The sequence below is a fragment of the Ylistrum balloti genome, unplaced genomic scaffold, assembly GCF_031769215.1.
Source record: "Ylistrum balloti isolate Yb309-2 unplaced genomic scaffold, AGI_CSIRO_Ybal_v1 Utg370208, whole genome shotgun sequence".
Lineage (NCBI taxonomy): Eukaryota > Metazoa > Mollusca > Bivalvia > Pectinida > Pectinidae > Ylistrum > Ylistrum balloti.
Window position 1 is genome coordinate 1,579,135 of NW_026782179.1, and position 20,448 is coordinate 1,599,582.

A 20,448-nucleotide genomic window follows, 5' to 3' on the forward strand; every position below is an offset into this window, starting at 1 on the left:
TAACGCCATTCAGTAAAACTGCAACTTAAAGAAGGAAAGGGCAGCGAAATCATTAATTAAACTGCATTATACATTTGCTTCTTGTTTTGAAATTCTAACTTTTACAAGTCGGTCATATGCTTTCTTTCAATCAGTTCCAACATTGAACATGTGTAATGATGAACTAATAAGAGACTGCTTATGAAATTCGAGAAAGATCCATCCAACTCTCAAAAATCAGGACCGTCACCCAAGGATATGCTGTTCGGAGTTAAAGTGAACATTTAGTACTCGACTTTCGCTCTGTGCACATCTGGAATATGTCATGACATTGGATATACATTATATATTCTTAGAATATGGAGGAAACATTTTGTATTTATAGCGTGTTATACTATCATGCACAACGATGGAACCACCAGTTCAAGTAACGAGCATCAAACATGTCCGACTTCATAACGTATAATAAGATACAATATTTCCCTATGAGAAATCTGAAGACCGTAAACCTCATTTATCCGCCTGTATCTCTCAAGGTTTTTTTTTTTTTTTTTTTTTGTCATTTGACGGAAACTTGCACGAAAATCGTGATATCGGGAACAACCCTTTGTATAATGAATAACTTGGGGATGCAGGTGTATTGCTATCCAAATGGAAAACTCACCGTCTTCTCTTTAGCTCGATCGGTTTAGCGTCACACCAGAGGTCTCATGTTGGAATCCTTGTGAAGGCATTGAAACAAATAACGATCTAGTGTATTACATTGGCGCCCATGTAGGTCTCGAGATTGATACTAAGCATTACTTTCACAAGCATCGCTGTAACCCCTACGAACTTGATGAAGAGTTATATCCTGGAGCAAGGATATAACTGTATTATACGTCCCTACCTGGAGGTAGAGCATGTAAAAATTCTAGTCGCATATCAGTAACCAGAGGTCCCGGGTTCGAATCCTAGCGGAGGCATTGAAATAAATAATAACTTCTGTCACGTGTTGGTTTCATATTGTAGAAAAAAAGGCTGCGAAAGAGTCTGTCGTGCTTTTGAGATGTTCATGTATAAACACTATGAAATTCGCAAATGTTGGTAACAAGAACTGGTAAGGAAATACAAGTCATGAACCAAGGAAGCGGGGCGACTTGAACAGTCTACCATCTGTGGTATTTGCAAGGCAAAGTTAAGTGATAAGTAATATCGTGATATAACTTCATATCGTCTGCTTTCGTCTCGGTAACCGAGTTTTATTTAGGCGTGTAGTAGAGTCGGGATTTCTTCTACTGACAAATAGTTATCGCATCTTCACATAATAAACTTTGTTATAGGCGTTAAATTTGACGATTGTTCAATTGTATATTCATTGTCAAAATGTTATTTTGGTGTTAACGTTGAAGTGACCGTTTCATACTTCAATATTAGAGGTGACCGGATCAAAACCATCAACTCTTTCCTATAGACAATCCTGAAAGTTTACTTCCCATAATTCCCTTCAGAAGTACGTGGCATTATCTGCGCATGACAGTAAGCGGAAGTAATATCCAACCGTACGTGGCATCCAAAACGTAATACTAAGTCGTGTCATTTTATGCGTGTTTTAGTCAACTTCATTTCTGCTAAATCACGAAATTCCCATTGTTCTTTCCTGTTTAAATAAGAGAAGCTTCCAATTCGAGCATTTTGCAGGTAAGATTGAATCACACTCTCGAGAACTTTTCACCCGGCGAAGGTAAATATTTTCGGCATGTCGGTATGGTCAAATCGGCTGTCAGTTGTTTATAAAAGACTTAACTGTTAATATGTTGCATTGATGGTTGTGTTATATCGCCCGTATAATACCTTCAACTGTTTTAAAATGTGTATTTTATGTGTCGGAATCTTGTAATTTATGAATGAAATGACATTTTCTTAATTCTGTAAACTTTGGAATGTTCAGAAACAACTGTTGTTAAACGGCCAATGTTTGGTTATTTCCTACATCGCAACGCGATTTTGAAGCAGAAATATGATTTTCAAAATATTAATGGAAAAAACTCTTATTATTTACTATACTGACAACCACATGATATGTCAGTATACATACCAAGTTGCCATGATGCATCTTTTGAGATGCTGCCACCGGCTACATTGTATAGCAACGACTGCACTTACTCATGTGAGATAAATAAAACAGAAAGAGCAGGCCGAGTAATACTGTCCAGTTACAATTAGATGATTTCATGGATCTACAACTGAATAATAATAAGTTAAATTCTGATTGATAAGAACCAGACACAAAGCCCATCACTACATGATGAATTGAACAGATGTTTGATTGGTTTATGCATATTTCAAGCAGGAACCAAAATTGGTAGAGTTTACTTGTTATAGATATTTTTTCAGAAATTTTCAAATCCCAATCACAAGTATACAAAACTTACCTATATATCTAAATTTGTCATTATTAAATTCAAGTTGTTAGTTTTGTTGGCAGTGCTAAGAAAGGGCAGTGTGTGACATTGGTGTGTTTATTGTTCTCTTTTCCACAAGTTTGACTCTGTTATGACAAAGGATCAGTTCATCATCACTGTGGTGCTCCTTTGACTTCCATGTACCTGTATATATCACCCTTGCAATTATTTGTATCAGTACCAACTTCAAAAGAATAAGCTAGGCATCTCAAAACACCTCTCTCTCTCTGTTCCTGATAACATTATACTTGCACTAGAAACAGTATCACTATCTAATTTATACTAGAACATACCAGTTGTAACTCTCTACACAGTTGTTCATCATTCAGGTATTGTTCATGAACTTAAATTCTCATCAAGTATAAGACTACCTTTAAAGAGATGGAATAGTAAATGCCAGTATGAAGTCAGAATATGTTGTTGCACTCAGTATATTTTTTTTATCAAATTTCAGCTAAATGATTATGACACAATGAACCCGCAATTCCCTGGAAACCAAGGCCATATGCCGCCCACAGGGTATGGTGCCCCTCCCATGGGTGGACAAAGACCTCCAATTGCTGGTCAACCAATGTACAATGGCACAGGTCAACAGGGCCCACCACCCAGTGGTCAGTATACCTATAAAAATACAATTATGTATTGGTATTTAATAAAGAAGTATGAAAGGTTTGTTTTGATATATATATATATTCTCCAAGTAGATGAAAACTTGTGAAGAAGTAATTCTTTTAACTTAAAACATGTTAGAATTTGTTGATTTTTGTATAATTGATTAATGTAGGTTTCCCCAGTGGGCCCCCAAAACCTAACAATGCTTTGGGTCCAGGACAGAGCCAGTTTAGACCTATGACTAATGGACCACAGCCTGGTGGTTTTCCAGGAGGGGGTCCACAAGGGGACAACATCAACTATGGAGCACAACGGTAAGCATTTTTGTGATTATCATTTTAACCAAGGAGAGAAACTGAGATAATTGTTGAATCTAATTCCACAGTCCTGATCTTCCATCAACATACCTAAATTGCAATTAGCAACAATGATTTACATACTGTCTGATGTAATGTTCATTTTGAACATTCAATTTTGCAGTTATGTTTTCTTTTGTCTCTGACATTTTTATCTATAATGATGTCTGAAAATGTTGAAATTGATAATGAAGCATTCACAACAATTTTTCATTTAGCATGGCTTTCTTCAAATATTTGTTAGTATTTCATTATGCTGTGGGATGAGTGGTAGGACATTTGCGATAAGTTGGCCAGTTACAAAGAAAAATTAAAATTGATCGCACCCCATGTGTTTATGTAATGCATTGTATATTCATTCGAAATGTTAATATCTTTTTTCAAATAAATGTCAGAAGCATCAGATTAATGTCTCCTAAGTGAAGATTAGCTTATTTTTTAATCAGTCATTGAAATTGTTTTGAACAGAGCACCAGGTCCACCTATGGCAGGAAAACCATCGCAAGGGCCACCACAACATGTTCCAAACTCCACAGGACCCCCCAACTCCATGATGGGTTCAGGGGCATCATCCAACATGATGGGACAGCCACCCAACTCAATGATGGGACATAATGCCCCACCCAACATGATGGGTTCTGGACCCAGACCTCCTAACCCCACAGGAGGCACTCAAAATATGATGGGCCCTGGAGCAACACCACAAGGGGGACAGTTCCGGCCTCCTCCCCCAGGACAAGGGCAGTTTGCTGGAGGTCCACCCCCAAATGCTACACAGCAGGTTAGTAGACAAAATTGACATTTAAAATGTATGAAATGAAATGAAATGAAAATTCTCCTTTCCCAGTGTAAGTCTTTTGAAATTACATAAGGTAGAAGTGCAGGTATTTTTTATTTATTACCTGCTAAAGATAAAAAATAAATAAAGGCTGTAGAAGAAAGTAAAATGTATCATTTGGAAACTTGGCTTCACGAGTTGTTCTCTTTTTATTGTTTACTTTGTTTCAATCACAATGAAAAATTATTGAAATTGTGCTATTGTTAAAATTGGACTTGCTAATAATCTTTTAAAAAATCATTTGGGTAGTAGAAATTTTAAGAATTTTGTTTACATATTGGTTTAGAGAAAAAATTTGTGCTTTAATACAATATATATATATTCTTTAATTTTCCAGATGACTAGTCAAATGGGTGGTATGTCGGTTTCAGATCAGCCTAGACCAATGGAAGTAAGTTACAAAATGCTTCATTCTGTATAAGTCTTACTTTAGAATGATGTTTGATTTACAATATGAAATATTTTGACTAACAAGGTATTCAAATTGTTCATAGAAGATGTATTGCTTACATGTAACAAATGTAATTCAGCTTTATCGTAAGGTATTTGACATACAAAGATCAGATCTTTGACACATTAAAAAATAGAAAATAATCATGTAGTGTGATTCTGTGAACAACTTAAACAAAAAGTGAAAATTGTTACCATAATTTCAGATGTCAGGAAGTCGTGGCATTCCTCCACAATCAGTTGGCAGTGCTATGGGAAATGCCCCACCCACTAATTATGGACATTTTACACAGGGTGGTCCTCCTTCCGGACCACCTATGGGATATGGTTCAGGAGCTCAGTCCAAACCACAGACGTCTACTCCTGCTGGTTTCCCACACGCACCAGGCCCAACAACTTCAGCACCAGGTGGAGGATTTCCTAACCAGGGTCCTCCTTCTTCTATGTCTGGAGGATTTCCTAACCAAGGTCCTCCTTCTTCTATGTCTGGAGGATTTCCCAACCAGGGTCCCCCGTCTTCTATGCCTGGAGGATTTTCAAATCAAGGTCCCCCTACCTCAATGCCTGGAGGATTCCCAAATCAGGGTCCACCTTCTTCTATGCCTGGAGGATTTCCCAATCAGGGTCCTCCTACATCAATGCCTGGAGGATTTCCAAACCAAGGACCTCCTACCTCTTTGCCTGGAGGACATCCTCCTGGTCCCCCTTCTAGTCAATATGGAGGCATGCCCCCCATGCCATCCCAGCAAACGCCTCCATCATCTGCTGGCCCTATACCCCAGCCAGGCCCCCCAGGAAGGGGCCAGCAGTATATGGGTGGGACCATGCCAGGAACAACCTTCCCTCCTCAGACGGGGTTCCCAGGTTCAGGGGGACAACATATGCCAGCACCAGGTGGAATTCAACAACCTGCTCCCAGAAAACTTGACCCCGACCAGATGCCTAGCCCAGTAAGTAGACCAGAAACAACAGTATAATTAAATATTACGTTTTAAGTACCCACTCTCTGACTGCATTAGAGATGAGGCATTGGTTACAAATTTGTTTTCAATGATCTGTTAAAACTGAACAATTTTTTTCATGTAGATGAAATTACTGTGTTTAATGTTATTAGAAAATTTTTATATGTTATTCTCTAACTTGAATCTTATAATGTAATAATTTTAACTTCATGGAAATTTGTTGGGAATTAACACCTCTAACTGATAAAAACCTACTAGTTAATTAGTAATACAGTGTATTTGTATTCTCACTGTATTCTCACTAAAAATCTCCGACAGTCAAAACCAGTCCAATATTCATTAACTTTGATATTGAAATGCTTATTAAATGTGTTATGGGGGCGGGCAGGGGGGTTGGGTGAGGGCAGGTATACTGGAATCAGCTTGTCTGTCTGTCCAAGAAAAATTTTATCCAGACAATTCCTCCTAAACAACTTAATCAATTTCAATGAAACTACACAGGAATATTAGAGACCATGTGTTGATGTGCATGCAACCATCATTTTTCTAGCAAATATTAGTTGGTTTGGTAACAAGTCAATATAAATAGGATTTTGTTTGAATATTTTGTCTTGACAAGTTTTCCTAAACTTATGCATCAGTTTCATTTTTACAACACACAAATATTAGGTACAATATGTAAATGTGCATGAATCCATTTTTTTGAAAAAAAAATGTGAGGTTTCCTTGGTAACGGGTCATTATAAATAGGATTTTTCATTGAAAGTTTTGTTAGGACAACTCAATGAAATTACATATAGTAATGATAGCAACCATGTAGGGATGAGCATTAAGAGTTTAACAAGTTGGAATTTACTTTCAAAATTCAAATTATATTGTTAGTACTATAAAACTGTATATTGCAAGTGACATTGGCAGGGTGGGGGTATTTTTCAGCCATTGGCTGACAGTTCTAGTTTATTATCCGAAAGTGAAGCCTTGCTCTTCCATTTCTATGTAAAACCTCACTGGTGTTTTTAAGTTGTCAAGAATTTCCAAATTCAAAAGTAAATGTCAAGTTTGTATGGTCATTTTTGCAGATACAGGTGATTGAGGATGATGAAGCCAACAAAGGGGGAATGTTTGCCACACTTGAGAAAGGTGTTGTACCTCCATTAGTGACCACACAATTTACCGTCCAAGACCAAGGTCAGTTTCTTTTCTATGTGAACTGGACTCAGTCTGGTTTTATGAATTGGCATTGTGATACATTTCTAGCCAGTACACATGTCTCTATCATTATAGCTTACTTATCACACTTTTCAGTGTCATTTACACATTTGTCAACTTTATTATGTATCGGTAGTGAGGAGCTAACTATTCTGTATTGTCATTACATGCACAGAACACTACTTTGAGGTCAATGTCTTAATTTCTGTACAGTAATAATTACTAGGCAATTTAAATACTGGTTCTCTTGTCACATTTTCATTTCATTGATTCTTGTTACACCAAGGTTTTGATTACATGAATGGTATTGCGTATAGAAATATGACGGTTTGAAATTTCTAAACGTTTTTCAAAGTTTCCAACATCAATATCACTTTCGTCCCTTTTTTTAGGTAATTGTAATCCAAGATTCATGAGGTCGACCACATATACCATACCATGTACTGCAGACCTCCTCAAGACGAGCCACATACCATTAGCTCTATCAATATCTCCATTTGCTAAACTCAATGCTGGAGAGGTGAGATTTGTCATGTATTTTTCTTTTGTTACCAGATTTTCAAAATAGTGATTTTAACAAAAGTAAACATGAGTCAATGAAAGAAAAAAAATTTACAGTCATTTATTTCTTACTCATTTGAATCTTAAACAAGAGCATTTCAGAAATTAGCATGCATACTAGGACATCCAAGGATCCAATATTTTATTTCAAATATCTAGACTGTAAAATTTCTCTTTGATATGTAAAACTTTGGCTGTTGATTCAGTCAAGATGATTGAGAACACCTTTAGATCATGACCTGCATTCAGGTTTTGTTATACATTGCTTTCACATCTCGTCTTGCATATGTTCTCCATCATCACAAAGGTGTTCTTTATACAACCACAAACACTTCTAGATAAGATGGGTATTGAATTAAATCATTCCCATGAAATTTACTTCCAGAATCAACCCCCAATAGTTAATTTGGGAGAAGTTGGTCCAGTGCGATGTAAGAGATGTAAAGCCTACATGAATCCATTCATGATGTTTATTGATGGTGGCAGGAGATTCCAGTGTGTGTTCTGTGGAGCACAAACAGATGGTAAATTTAGTGTGTTTGTTTCAAAATGACATGATTTAAGTTTACATGTCGTATGATGATATGCATGCTAAACATATAAACTTTTTCAAATATTCTTGTTAAGTGTTTTAGTAATAAACATTAACGATCGGTATTCTTAGAATTTCATGAATATTCCAGTTAGAAGGAAACACGCCCATATTTAAGATTCTGCATAAATCAGAGCAAAATGCATTTACAAAATCATTTGTTGTGTTTAAAGTAATAATTCTGAGAAAATTCAGTGTTCAAGTTTAACTGTATTATTGACAACAGTGCCACCGGAGTACTTCCAACACCTTGATCATACGGGTAGAAGAGTGGATGCATATGACAGACCAGAACTTTGTCTTGGCTCCTATGAATTCGTTGCTACTAAAGACTATTGCAAAGTAAGTGTTCCATCTTTTACATGACAAAAATTACAATGTTACTGCCATCCAATGTCAAGTCAAAACTTTACTGGTGTGTGGCAAAATTATAAGAAGATTGTATTCTAATGAATGCCTTTGAGGCTTTGCATTCTTCAAAGAGAAAAGAGTTTAAAAGAGGTCAAAGTTTAAGGGTCTGAAGGTCAGTCGTTAAACTACTGTCAAAATATGTTTCCTAGTATTTGTACTGATTATGTGGGGTTTTTTTGGGACCTGTATTGAAATGTTTTTACAGCAAGCTGTTTTATGATTTGAGTTCAAATCAGTTCAAACAGTATTTGGAAATAAAAGGAATAGGAAAGATAGATGTGTTTAGTGAGATTCACAATTGTATGTCTGTGTTGGAAAATGTCTTACAACAGTTTTATGGTATCTCCCCCTTGATCTATTAAAAGCAGCTGTTAAGTTGTAAATGCCATTTGGAGTTAAATTTAGATTTTTGTAATTACTGATGTTATTTTTGTTTTAACAGAATGGCACCTTACCCAATGCACCTGCTTTTATCTTCATGATTGATGTATCCTACAACAGTGTAAAAAGCGGTCTTGTACATCTGCTTTGTAAAACTCTTAAAGAGGAAATTCTTGTCAACTTACCAAAGTAAGTACTGATTAGTAAATGAACTGTTAGCATGTTAACTTTATGAATTGATCATTGAATAGAATTTGGCACATTTTTTTTTCTGATCTGTTACTAATCTTTACTATGAAGCATGTGTTAAAAGTAGTATGTATTAGAGATTTTGATTTATTTTGCAGGGAAGTTGGTGCAGAGGAATCTGAAATACGTGTTGGATTTGTTACATATGCTAAAGAAATTCACTTTTATAATGTCAAGGTAAGAAACAATTGAGTATTTTGATATTTTGGTTTCGTTCCTACTTTTGAAATTTGATTTGATTTTGTAACTTTGATGTTCCATCACTTGTATCCTTTTTTTTACAATTTAAAACATCTGAATCTCTGAACCGTTATTCCCTGGTGTTATGAAATTTTGATATTTTATCTGATTTGATCAAATAAGAGTAGGAGAACTATGTTGAAAATTTTTGTTTGTAGTGCTTACATTTGTGCTCTTTTACTTTCAGGGAAGTCTTGCCCAGCCACAAATGTTGGTTGTATCAGATTTAGATGATGTTTTTGTGCCATTGTTAGATGGCTTCCTGGTTAAGCTGTCTGAATCAGAGGCTGTAATTGACAGGTAATCATGCCATATTGTTAAATATATGATCTTTAATAAAGCAAACACTTGAAGTAATTGATGATCTTTGCTTGTTCTGAAAATTGTGAAAATTCTGAAAACTTTCTTATTTACAGAGGGAGGGGAAGGGGGAAGGCAGATCACTCTGAAAATTTTCCTGTGTTGCTCCTGATTTTTTTATTTATAAATACTTTGAATTCTTTTGAACAGTTTGCTTGCCCAGATCCCTGTAATGTTTGCTGAATCAAGGGAGACGGAGACCGTGCTTGGTCCCGTCATACAAGCAGGCTTGGATGCCCTTAAATCTGCTGACCGCAGTGGCAAACTCTACATATTTCACTCATCATTGCCTATAGCTGAAGCACCAGGCAAACTTAAAAACAGAGATGACAGGAAACTACTTGGAACAGACAAAGAAAAGGTGTTTATGTTATTTCCTTATATATATTCACTCATTGACAACAATGAGAAATAATCTTGCTCTTTTACATTTGTGCTACAAAATGAAAACAAACATGTTACTGCTGGATATAAAAGATTTCATCCTATAAACAAATATCCCAGTTTCAATATTTTCAGCATGGAATGATGGTTATGGATCAACATGAATTTCATATTAAAACTTGAATCCAGTTTTACTTCATTATTTGATGATTTTTTTTATCATTCGTGTCGTTGGTATTTTAAGTGTGTGTGTGTAACTGCAAATTTTCATGTGTCTATATTTTTTGCGGGTTTCTTTTAAAATGATCAAATTACATTATAATAAATGATAATTTGGTGATTTGGATGTAAGAGGACATAGAATACATGTCTCATTATTTGACAGATTAAATTTCCACAATCATGTTTATACACCGCAAAATGGAGAAAATATTGTCTTAATTAGCTATACAATAGTATGACATGAATGAACATCAAGAAATGAGGTATGAGAACCAAAGAATTTTTAACACAGCAGAATAGAATATTTCTTCTGAGACTTGCTAATGTGTAATTGGCATTGAGTGTATCAGTTATGATTGATATTTGTGTTGCAGACAATCCTTACACCACAGAACAACTTCTACACCAAGCTCGGCCAGGAATGTGTAGTAGCTGGCTGCAGTGTGGACATTTTCCTGTTCCCAAATGCTTATATTGATGTAGCTTCCATCAGTGATGTGTGTCGTTTGACTGGGGGCAATATGTATAAGTACAGTTACTTCCAGGTAAGATATAGTCTATGTAGAGGTTGTGATAATCACAGTATTGTGGAATTATAGACCTTTAAGTATCATAAATCCAATTTCATTTATCAATAGTATTTTACAAACTTTTCAAAAAAGAGAAATGTTATTATTATATACCTATCTTGATTTCCTCGCCTGCCTTTTGTTGTTCATTATAGCTCTATTGTAAACAAGTTTCATACTTCAGTAAGCAATTGCTTTATTGCTGTGCTGGCTGCTTTAAATTACATATTCCAGTGCTTCGAGTTCAGTATTCTCTGAATGATGTTTTTCTGCATCTGTACTTGGAGCATATTGCATCATAAACTGCCAAGGAGATTTCTAATTGTTATGGATTGGATGAATATCAATATGGACATTATTTACTATAAATAGATAGATATAATAAACAGAAGACAAGGCACAGGGTTTATGTTAGGTTTTTGCCTACCATTATCCTTCGTTCTTTCTGTTGGCAAAAAATCTAATCATGAAAACATGTGACAAATCCATTCTTTGTTTCACTTTGAAGTCTGATAACGAAAAAGTAAGTGGTATCTATTTTTCTCTCCTTCCTCCTCTGTTCTGTTTGGATATCTTTCTGTCATGCTTGGTGAAGCTCCGAGGAAATCAGCATTACCTGTTGTGTGGGAATTTGTGCATGCATGTCAAAGGTTCCAGCTTGGGCTCATTCCTGGGAATCCTTCACAACCATTATATAATTTGTAAAATTCATTTTACTATCGGGAATTTTTTACAGTCTTTTAGGTTTTTATTTTGCATTCACTGTTTTATTTACATTTACATCAGCTGTGAGCTTCCATGAAGTTTATTCCCTATTTGTTTTCTTTGAAATGTGGGAAGCCTGTTTTTATGGAAAATTTTTCACTATTATAAGTAGAATATGGTTTTCCTTACATTTCATATCAAATAACCTACACAGTGCTTTGCTACAAACATTCAATAGAAAATTCAAAAGTTTGAATCTCAAGGCATAAAACTTATGCTGTTTATTTTAAGAAACAGTGCATATTTATATATATATAAAAGTTCTAATATCCTTTATCATCTTTTATCATATGACCTATCTACTTTTTAAAGAAATTTTAGGTTCATATACAAGGTATCTATAATTCGTCATCTCTGAATTAGAAAATATAGTACATGTATATCATCATGTTCTAACCAACACATATGTATAACAGATGTGGAGCAGTATTGAATGTTTAATGTGTAGATAAAATTAAATGATAGAATAAATCCATAACCAGTTCTAGCATAAAGAAAACCTTGATGTGGAGCATGCAGGCAAAAAGGATAAGGTGATAGTTTTGAATTTGCTTTATGTTAAATTGTATATGCATTAAATACTTTGCCAGAGTGGTGGTGGGATAGAAGGTAATAGCTGTGTAGTAAATATAAATTGTTGAATGGGTTGAAGTTACTGTAAACTGAATGCAAATTTCATGAATTCCTGTAAATCACCTGTGAAACACTTTTAAAGCCTGTATGAATTCAAAAGGAACTTATTACACTCTTAATACATGTCATGCAGTATATAGTTGGAGTAAAAAAATTGAAAAAAATCTAAACTAGTTATATACAGAATCTTTGAGATGTATGGTAAATTGTAATGGGTCAATTGAAGAGGTGTGCATTTTATAGGTCGAAATTAAACAAAACATGTTTTGAAGTCTACCTGTAGTAAGGATGAGCTATTTGAAGAGTATGTTTAACCACCTATCATTAGATGGTGGGCTATTCAATACACCCTACACCTGTAGTCCCTCGTCCATCCGTCTGTCTGTAAACAATTTTTGTTATCACCTTTTCCTGAGATGTCCTGGATAGGACTTTCTTATACTTCTTTTGTATGTTTCCTTTGGCCTGTAGTTGTGCAGGTTTGAATTAAGGATTGATCAGAAAAACAAAATGGCTGACAGGTGGCCATCTTAGATATTTGAAATGAAAGTTTATCGCTTTTTCTTGAGAAGTATGGGATGGATCTTTCTCAAATTTCATATTTAGATTCCTCTTGGTCCCTAGTTTTGACCTTCGATTGTGGGTCTGATTTGAATAAAGAATGTCTGACAGGCAACCATTTTGATTTGGCACTTACAGATTATTATTGCTATTTCATCATTTTTAAAATTCATGTATTTATATTGTTATAAAATCCTGAAGTATTTGGCTGTATATGTTATATCTTTAGAAGTTATATATTCATGGAACTTTGGTAACACCCCAAGTGTTTTCTGTTGTAGGCTGACCTGGATGGTTCACGATTTATGGAAGACTTGAGGATGAATGTAGAGAGCCAGTTTTCATTTGATGCTATTCTTCGTGTGAGAACAAGCACAGGTACAAGTCTTTGTATGTGTTTTTGTGTCTGTGGTATAATTGTCCAATACTACATCAACAACTGTGGATGCTTCTCCAAAAGAGATATACTGTTTCTTCGGCCAAAGTTCTTTGACAGAAAATTGGGGAATTGAGGGGAAAATACACCCTGTAAATTTTGAAACTTGATTAAGTATTGATGAATTTTTGTGTGACTTGTACAATTTTATGTGTGTTCATATTTTTTTATCAATCTCTCAAGGTATACGTCCTGTTGACTTCTTTGGCAATTTCTACATGGCCAACACAACAGATGTGGAGTTGGCAGCCATGAGTCAGAGCCAGGCTATCGCTGTGGAAATCAAGCATGATGATAAACTCAATGAGGGAGATGGTGCTTTTGTACAGGTAGACAATTAAGATTATTTGATTTTTTTTTTTTTTTCTTAAATCAGATTAGTTTTAATTTTTTCTAGGTAAAGGTCCACCCAAAGAATCAAAAGGTATGGTGCAATAGTTAGCTATTTCTTATGACAAGTAAGAAGAGTTTGTCGAGTTACTTCAGTGTGCTGATAAATCAACTTATAGTTACAGCATTCCAGTAGAACCTGCCTTTAAAAAAATGCATCTGCAAATTAAAATCTTGTCCCTTTAGTACTATTGTTTTACATGTATTGTCAAGTCTTTTGTTTGCTTAATTTAACTTTTATGAAGGTTTTGCTATACCTCAAATTTCCTTCATGAAAGATTGGGATTGAGTTGTTGCAGTTACATGTAGTTCTTTCATGTTACCAGAACAGCCTAGGCTTTTTGGGGCCGTAGAAGATATTTTTGTCATGTTACCACAGTAACTTAGGGTTTTCAGGTCATAGGAGATAGTTCTGTCATGTTACCACAATAACCTAGGGTTTTCAGGTCATAGGAGATAGTTCTGTCATGTTACCACAATAACCTGGGGTTTTCAGGTCATAGGAGATAGATCTGTCATGTTACCACAATAACCTAGGGTTTTCAGGTCATAGGAGATAGTTCTGTCATGTTACCACAATAACCTAGGGTTTTCAGGTCATAGGAGATAGTTCTGTCATGTTACCACAATAACCTAGGGTTTTCAGGTCATAGGAGATAGTTTTGTCATGTTACCACAATAACCTAGGGTTTTCGGGTCATAGGAGATAGTTCTGTCATGTTACCACAATAACCTAGGGTTTTCAGGTCATAGGAGATAGTTCTGTCATGTTACCACAACAACCTAGGGTTTTCGGGTCGTAGGAGATAGTTCTATCATGCTACCAGAGTAGTTTAGGGTTTTTAATTCAGCTAAGAGACTTCTATTCTGTCAACAGTTGTAACCTAGGGTTTAAGGGCTGTCTGGAAAAGTTCTACAATGTTACCAGTGAAGCATAGAGTTTGGAGGCTGTAGAACGTAGTTCTGTCATTTTACAACACTAGCTGAAGGTTTTGGGTCTTTAGGAGGTAGTTCTGTCATGTTACCACAGTAACCTAAGGTCTGTCTGAGACAGTTGTGACATGTTAACAGTGAGCAAAGGGTTTTTGGGCTGTAGGAGATATCTTGTCGTGTTACTAGTGTAGTGTAGGCTTTTGGGGTCATTTAAGAGAGTTCTGTCCTGTCAACAGAGTAGTCATATGTTATCAGGGTAGCTTCGGGTTTTGGAGCTGTTTATTCTGCCAATAGATGTGACTGACTATTTGTGTTCTGTGTTTATAGATAGCAGTGTTGTTTACAAGTGTCAGTGGTCAAAGGCGACTGAGGATACACAACCTTTCCTTCAACTGCTGCACACAGATGGCTGAACTCTTCCGCAGCTGTGAACTTGATACACTCATCAACTTCATGTCAAAACAAGGTCTGTATATTGTGTTTTCATTGTTTGACCACAATAAGTTTACCTTAGTAATGAAAATTTTTACCCTATTTTATTTGTATCAAGGTTAATGATCCAACTTTGATGTAAAATTCTGTTTGAATCGTACAGAAGTCAGGTCTCTAACAGTAAGGAATATCACATTTAATTTATTTTGTGAAAAAATTAAAGGAAACACATACTTAGTAGCCATATTCAAACATGTCTGGTCAAGAATGAAATGAGTCAAAACTCATTGTTACTTTAAACATTTGAACAATTCTTGTATTATGTTGTAGCAATACGAGAGACACTTAATTCCAACCCACGCCAGGTGCGTGATAATGTGATGAACCAGGTTTCCCAGATACTAGCATGTTACAGAAAGAGCTGTGCTAGTCCCTCATCTGCAGGCCAGTTAATACTACCTGAGTGTATGAAACTTTTACCCCTCTACTCCAACTGCATCATCAAAAGTGATGGATTACAAGGAGGTATGTGTAAGATAATGTATAGTAGTGAATGCAGAGAAATTGATAGACTAAACATAGGAAGGTTAGTATAGGATACAAGGCAAAGTATATTTTTACACAGGAAACGTGGGTACAGGTAGTTGATAGAGGAGAAAAAACAAGAATTTAGAGAGATAAAGTATTTTACCAACTAACCTCGGCAGACATATTCCTAAATACATGATATCGTGAACGTAGATCTAGAATTGACTTTTGATTCACGACTGATGAGCTATTACAGACATGGACTCAATCAAGGCTCTGATATTGGTAACCAAATTAACATGAATGCTATCTGGAATTATTTTCGTTTAATTGTGATGTGTATTAATATAGTAGCACAAATAGGTCATAGACAAGTCAAAGAGGTAATTGTTTGGGATGTTGAAATATAATAGTGAATTGGGGTGTTTAGATGAGAAATATAGAATTATGGTGGGCTTAAGAACCCTTGGTTGGAATTTTTTTGTCACTGAAGTAAAAACATTTTGTTATGTGTTGTCTTTATTCTTCTATAGGGTCAGAAATATCAACTGATGACCGAAGTTACCTGATGCACCTTGTAAGTGCAATGGATGTTAAGTCATCACATGTGTTCTTTTATCCACGACTGATGCCTTTGGTGAGTAGATTGATTGTATTTTTGGAATTTAGACAAAGAAAAAATATTATAAATGATTTAACCATTTAGTAGACATATATGATCCAGCACCCAAAGATCTCTCATAAACATAGGTCAAGAAATTTGATATTTAGTATAGATAAACATTTTGACTGAGGGGAGACGGATTGCATGTACTTCATGTCTTAGAATTAGTACATGGCCAGTTTTGCATGTAAAATACCATAACTGACCCTAAAAATCTTCATATTTTCAGCATAATTTGGATAAAGCCCCCAAGATGCCACGGTCCATTCGGTGTTCAGCTGAGCGTCTCCAGGATAATGGAGTTTATCTTTTAGGTTTGTATGTAAATGTTGACATGGTCATATCTTGACTGTGTTGTTTATGGTATCTTATCTCTGTATTTCTATGTACCAGTGTTGTTTTATATTGGACATAGTTTTGATTGTCTATACTATAAATTTTGATGCTGGACTCTTCAAACGTTCTTTGGAAATGAGACGGACAACATTCCTTCTTGGTTTAGACAATTTTACATCTGATAGACAAATAAAAAAAGGATAAATGAAATAGAGACATGTTTTCTGTGATACTAGATTTCCAGTCAGTCTGAATACATTTTAAAAAATTGTTTGTGTATTTCAGCTGATATTTGGTAATGTAACCTTTTGATGAATTGAAACATTACCTTAACTTTGTTTTACAGAGAATGGTATTTCCATGTTTATGTGGATAGGACACAATGTTGATCCTCAGTGGATACAAGATATATTTGGTGTACAAAGTGCTGCGCAAGTGGATATAGATAAGGTATGAAAACACAAAAACAAACATTCTATGTACGGTAGTTTTTCTTTGTATTATGGTTTGGCATTGTCCATGCATCTGCCATCAACTTCCATTTGCCCAGAGATCTCCTGTTCTCACTGTATTCGGCCAAATGCTATATATGAAACCATGACATGAAATTGTGTTTTCTTAATGGCATTGTAATTTTGCAAATTTTAGGCATGCCACATCGTCCATGGTCCATTTTTTCTATTTTTTTCATGCAAAATGCTACTAGTCATAAACAAGTTACAGGTTTTTGACCAAATTTGGTCAAAAATATCCTAGGGAACCCAAAAGGGAAACTTTTAAAAATCCTACTTCTCTTGTAGGAATTATTGGATTTTGACCAAATTTGGTGAGATGAGAGATGAGATATGCTGATTCATTTGAATAAATGATGTTATTCTATTTGGTTTTCAGGGAAAAATAAGAATTTTTCATGCATAAATGAAATCTCATGTTATGTTGATTTTTTCTTTAGTGTAAATTACTGGCACTTGACAATCCTTTGTCTCAACGAGTGAACGAGGTAATCCAACAGGTCAGACAAGAAAGGAACAGATATATGAAGGTTAGTCATAATTACAAATTGTTTTATAAATACGAGGGTTAAAGCTTTCTTCAAATAGACAAGTACATTAACCAGTGATTTAGAAATTTGAAACGATACATGAATGCAAAGTCAGAAGTGTTCTAACAGCAGCTTTTACGCTCGTATGGATTAGTATTCAATGCATTTTATTATTAAAACGTACTATTTACTTGTGTGTGTTTTGCACAATCTTTAATAAAACTTATCTGTTGCAGTTAACAATTGTGAGACAACGTGACAAGCTGGAACCGTGGTTCAATCATTTCTTGGTGGAGGACAAAGGACTAAATAACTCTGCCTCCTATGTAGACTATCTTTGTCACATACATAAAGAAATTCGAAACTTACTTAGTTAATGCAGCAATTCTCATATAACAGGGACAAGGACATAATTCATCGGACGGAAACAATCGGGAACGGTTGTGATCTAAACCGAAATGTTTCTCCTGGAGGAAAAGTAAGATGTTTGATATCTGGTGTGGGTAAAAGTGTGGCAAAACGAAGGACTTTTTCTGTGGTCCTTGACAAAAATTAACAGATTACCAGTATGACTATAAACTACTTCTGGTAGAAGGTGCAGCTCTGAGTCACTAACCAAAGTTTGAACCTTGCATAAACTGTTACTGTTCTACAGTATATAGACAAAACATGGGACTCTTCAAAATTGAATTGTCCAACAAGACAGCAAAGAGACCATCAGAGCTGACATGATCTGTTTATTAGATTTCTTACAAGGAAAGACCCATGTGGATATTCAAAAGGCTATCATTGTTTACGGCTCCTGGTTGAGTTGAAGTTTACTTGCTATGCCTTATCTCTTTGATCCTGACCAAATTTGATTAAAAGTCGGGTCATGCTTGTTGACATAATATAGTATGGCTTAAAAATAATGAGATTGAGGTGGCCATATTTCTCTGATTTTGTAAATCCTCTTTTTTTTTTTTTTTTTTTGAGATATGTACTTGTTACCTAGTGAAGGTGGACAGTTATTTAAAAACAATGCATCTTGTATGACATTGAGGGTTGTTTATCCATTGTTGTTACTTTAAAAGACTGAAAGTCCTCACAGGTAATAAGGTGCATACATCAATATGAAAATATTGAAGTATTTATGATGGCAAATGAATGAGTGTTTACAAAAATTTGAGTAAAAATTGACGTAGATGAAATACAGCACAATCGATACATAATTTAACACTACGAGAGTTCAATAGATGGAATATAAAGATCTATAATTGACTTTAGATAGCATGTTTGTGACTATTGGACTTAATTATGAAATTCTATTAAGAATTTAAGAGTATTTATATATTTTATAACATAAACTTATGATATTGGTTATGTCTGGATATCAATTCTAGTCTTCAATAAAGTCTATTGGTAATTGTTGTCAATATGATGTTTTATAGTTGATGAAATATTCTGTGTCTTGATTCCGCAAAATGATTTTGGTGACTATGAACATCTGTGCTGAAATAGGACAGAATGAACATCAGAATTAATAGGATGATAGAACATTTACAATAATTTTGAAAATTATTCAATTAACTCTGTAAAAAGGTTCAGAGTATGGTTCTATTAAACTTATTTCTTTAATCTTTGAAAACTCAAAAGTGTCCATTTTGAAAATTAATTCACTGGTTAACAGTGAAAAAGCATTTTCATCATCAAATTTTCTGTAAATTGATGTTAGTTATAATGAAGTTCCTTAGTATTTGCAACTAAATTACTTTTTTGATGTAAAAAAGAGGTTTTTTTTTAAATAAAAACACTTCGACAGATACTACTATCTAGTATGTTAATTTAAATTGAAATGATTTTTCACACCATGAAAACAACTGTTTATAAATTGAAGACAAAATGAGGACAGCAGATGGATGAATATATGCTACTTCTCTTACTAGTGCTGAGTAAGTCCTAAGAATGTAAGATATACATAGTGTTTGTTACTACCTGCTTTCATGTATATACGCTTCCTGCTTCATTATCACAATATTAAAGCTGTCTCGATGCCTGTAGTCTTTGTGGAAAGACCGGTCCCCATGTAGAGCTACCATGAAATTTGTGGTATAATCTTAAAACAAAGACTAAAAGCTAATGTAATAACTGCTGCTCAAGCAGATATTACAGCAGTTTAACCAAAGTTAGAGATGCCTCAAAGCTGTTAACCCTTCACAACCTTATCCACTGTATTGCTATAAACCCTACACTTCCCAACAATGATTTTTTGAGCAGCTGTGTTAGATGTAAAGATAGGTATATGTGTGAGATTGCTTGGCTAATGACTACTATGTACAAATGTATAATGATTGCTTGTATTGCAAAAAGCGATTATAGATGTTATTTTGAGAGATGAATGAACGAAGTTGACATTGATATGAAATAATGGAAACCTGTAATATTGTATTTATAAAAACTCAAAATGCAGGTTTTGTACAGTAAAATTAGTTTTATTGGAGCCTGTTGATATCAAACTGTTTTAAACCAGAAGTCAATCAAGTATTTTTACATATATCGTACTACACTGTAGTAGTGTAAAAGTGCATATGGTGAGAATATAACATCTTACATCTCAGTTCATTACCATGCGAGTCTATTCATTGTGTTTTTCAACTCAAAAATCTTATGTGATTCGTTTTATATTGCTGAATTTCCAATCACCATCTAAGGTCATATAAGGATAAATGCTCAAAATACTTATAGTGGTTGACAAACCCAATTACAACGCTTTGATATTTTAACTACAAAAATGTGAATTAAATAAATGTCGGGTAATGTGCATCTCTTATTTTAAGAGAAATGGAACCGATTTCCTTATTCCTTGAATATTCATTCAGTGGTCCCTAGATCTCTCTTTCAGCATCGATGGCATGTATAAAGCACTTTGT

The 20,448-nt window shown here is 34.8% G+C and overlaps 1 protein-coding gene across 2 annotated transcripts; it reads left to right on the forward strand.

Moving 5' to 3' along the window:
- The first annotated feature begins 1,555 nt into the window (after nucleotides 1-1,555).
- Nucleotides 1,556-19,296, forward strand: LOC132551585 (protein transport protein Sec24C-like). 2 transcript variants are annotated; one of them, XM_060215738.1, is made up of 25 exons: nucleotides 1,556-1,659; nucleotides 2,878-3,034; nucleotides 3,208-3,349; nucleotides 3,860-4,172; nucleotides 4,567-4,620; nucleotides 4,886-5,629; nucleotides 6,721-6,829; nucleotides 7,243-7,370; nucleotides 7,797-7,935; nucleotides 8,230-8,345; nucleotides 8,857-8,984; nucleotides 9,143-9,221; nucleotides 9,472-9,584; nucleotides 9,795-10,005; nucleotides 10,625-10,795; nucleotides 11,328-11,342; nucleotides 13,060-13,156; nucleotides 13,398-13,543; nucleotides 14,865-15,003; nucleotides 15,300-15,494; nucleotides 16,031-16,134; nucleotides 16,391-16,475; nucleotides 16,844-16,947; nucleotides 17,450-17,539; nucleotides 17,776-19,296. In XM_060215738.1, the coding sequence occupies exons 2-25, from the start codon at nucleotides 2,896-2,898 to the stop codon at nucleotides 17,914-17,916; spliced, it is 3,702 nt and encodes a 1,233-aa protein (XP_060071721.1). In that variant the 5' UTR covers nucleotides 1,556-1,659; nucleotides 2,878-2,895; the 3' UTR covers nucleotides 17,917-19,296. The 2 variants fall into 2 exon arrangements, with proteins under 2 accessions (XP_060071721.1, XP_060071722.1); XM_060215739.1 differs by lacking the exon at nucleotides 11,328-11,342.
- Nucleotides 19,297-20,448: the final 1,152 nt, after the last annotated feature.

Excerpts from the sequence above, each read along its gene's own strand:
- LOC132551585 (XM_060215738.1), top strand. The coding sequence starts at position 2,896 with ATGAACCCGCAATTCCCTGGAAACCAAGGCCATATGCCGCCCACAGGG. Across the intron at positions 5,630-6,720 it reads CCGACCAGATGCCTAGCCCA|ATACAGGTGATTGAGGATGA; the intron begins GTAAGTAGACCA and ends TCATTTTTGCAG. Across the intron at positions 6,830-7,242 it reads ATTTACCGTCCAAGACCAAG|GTAATTGTAATCCAAGATTC; the intron begins GTCAGTTTCTTT and ends CCCTTTTTTTAG.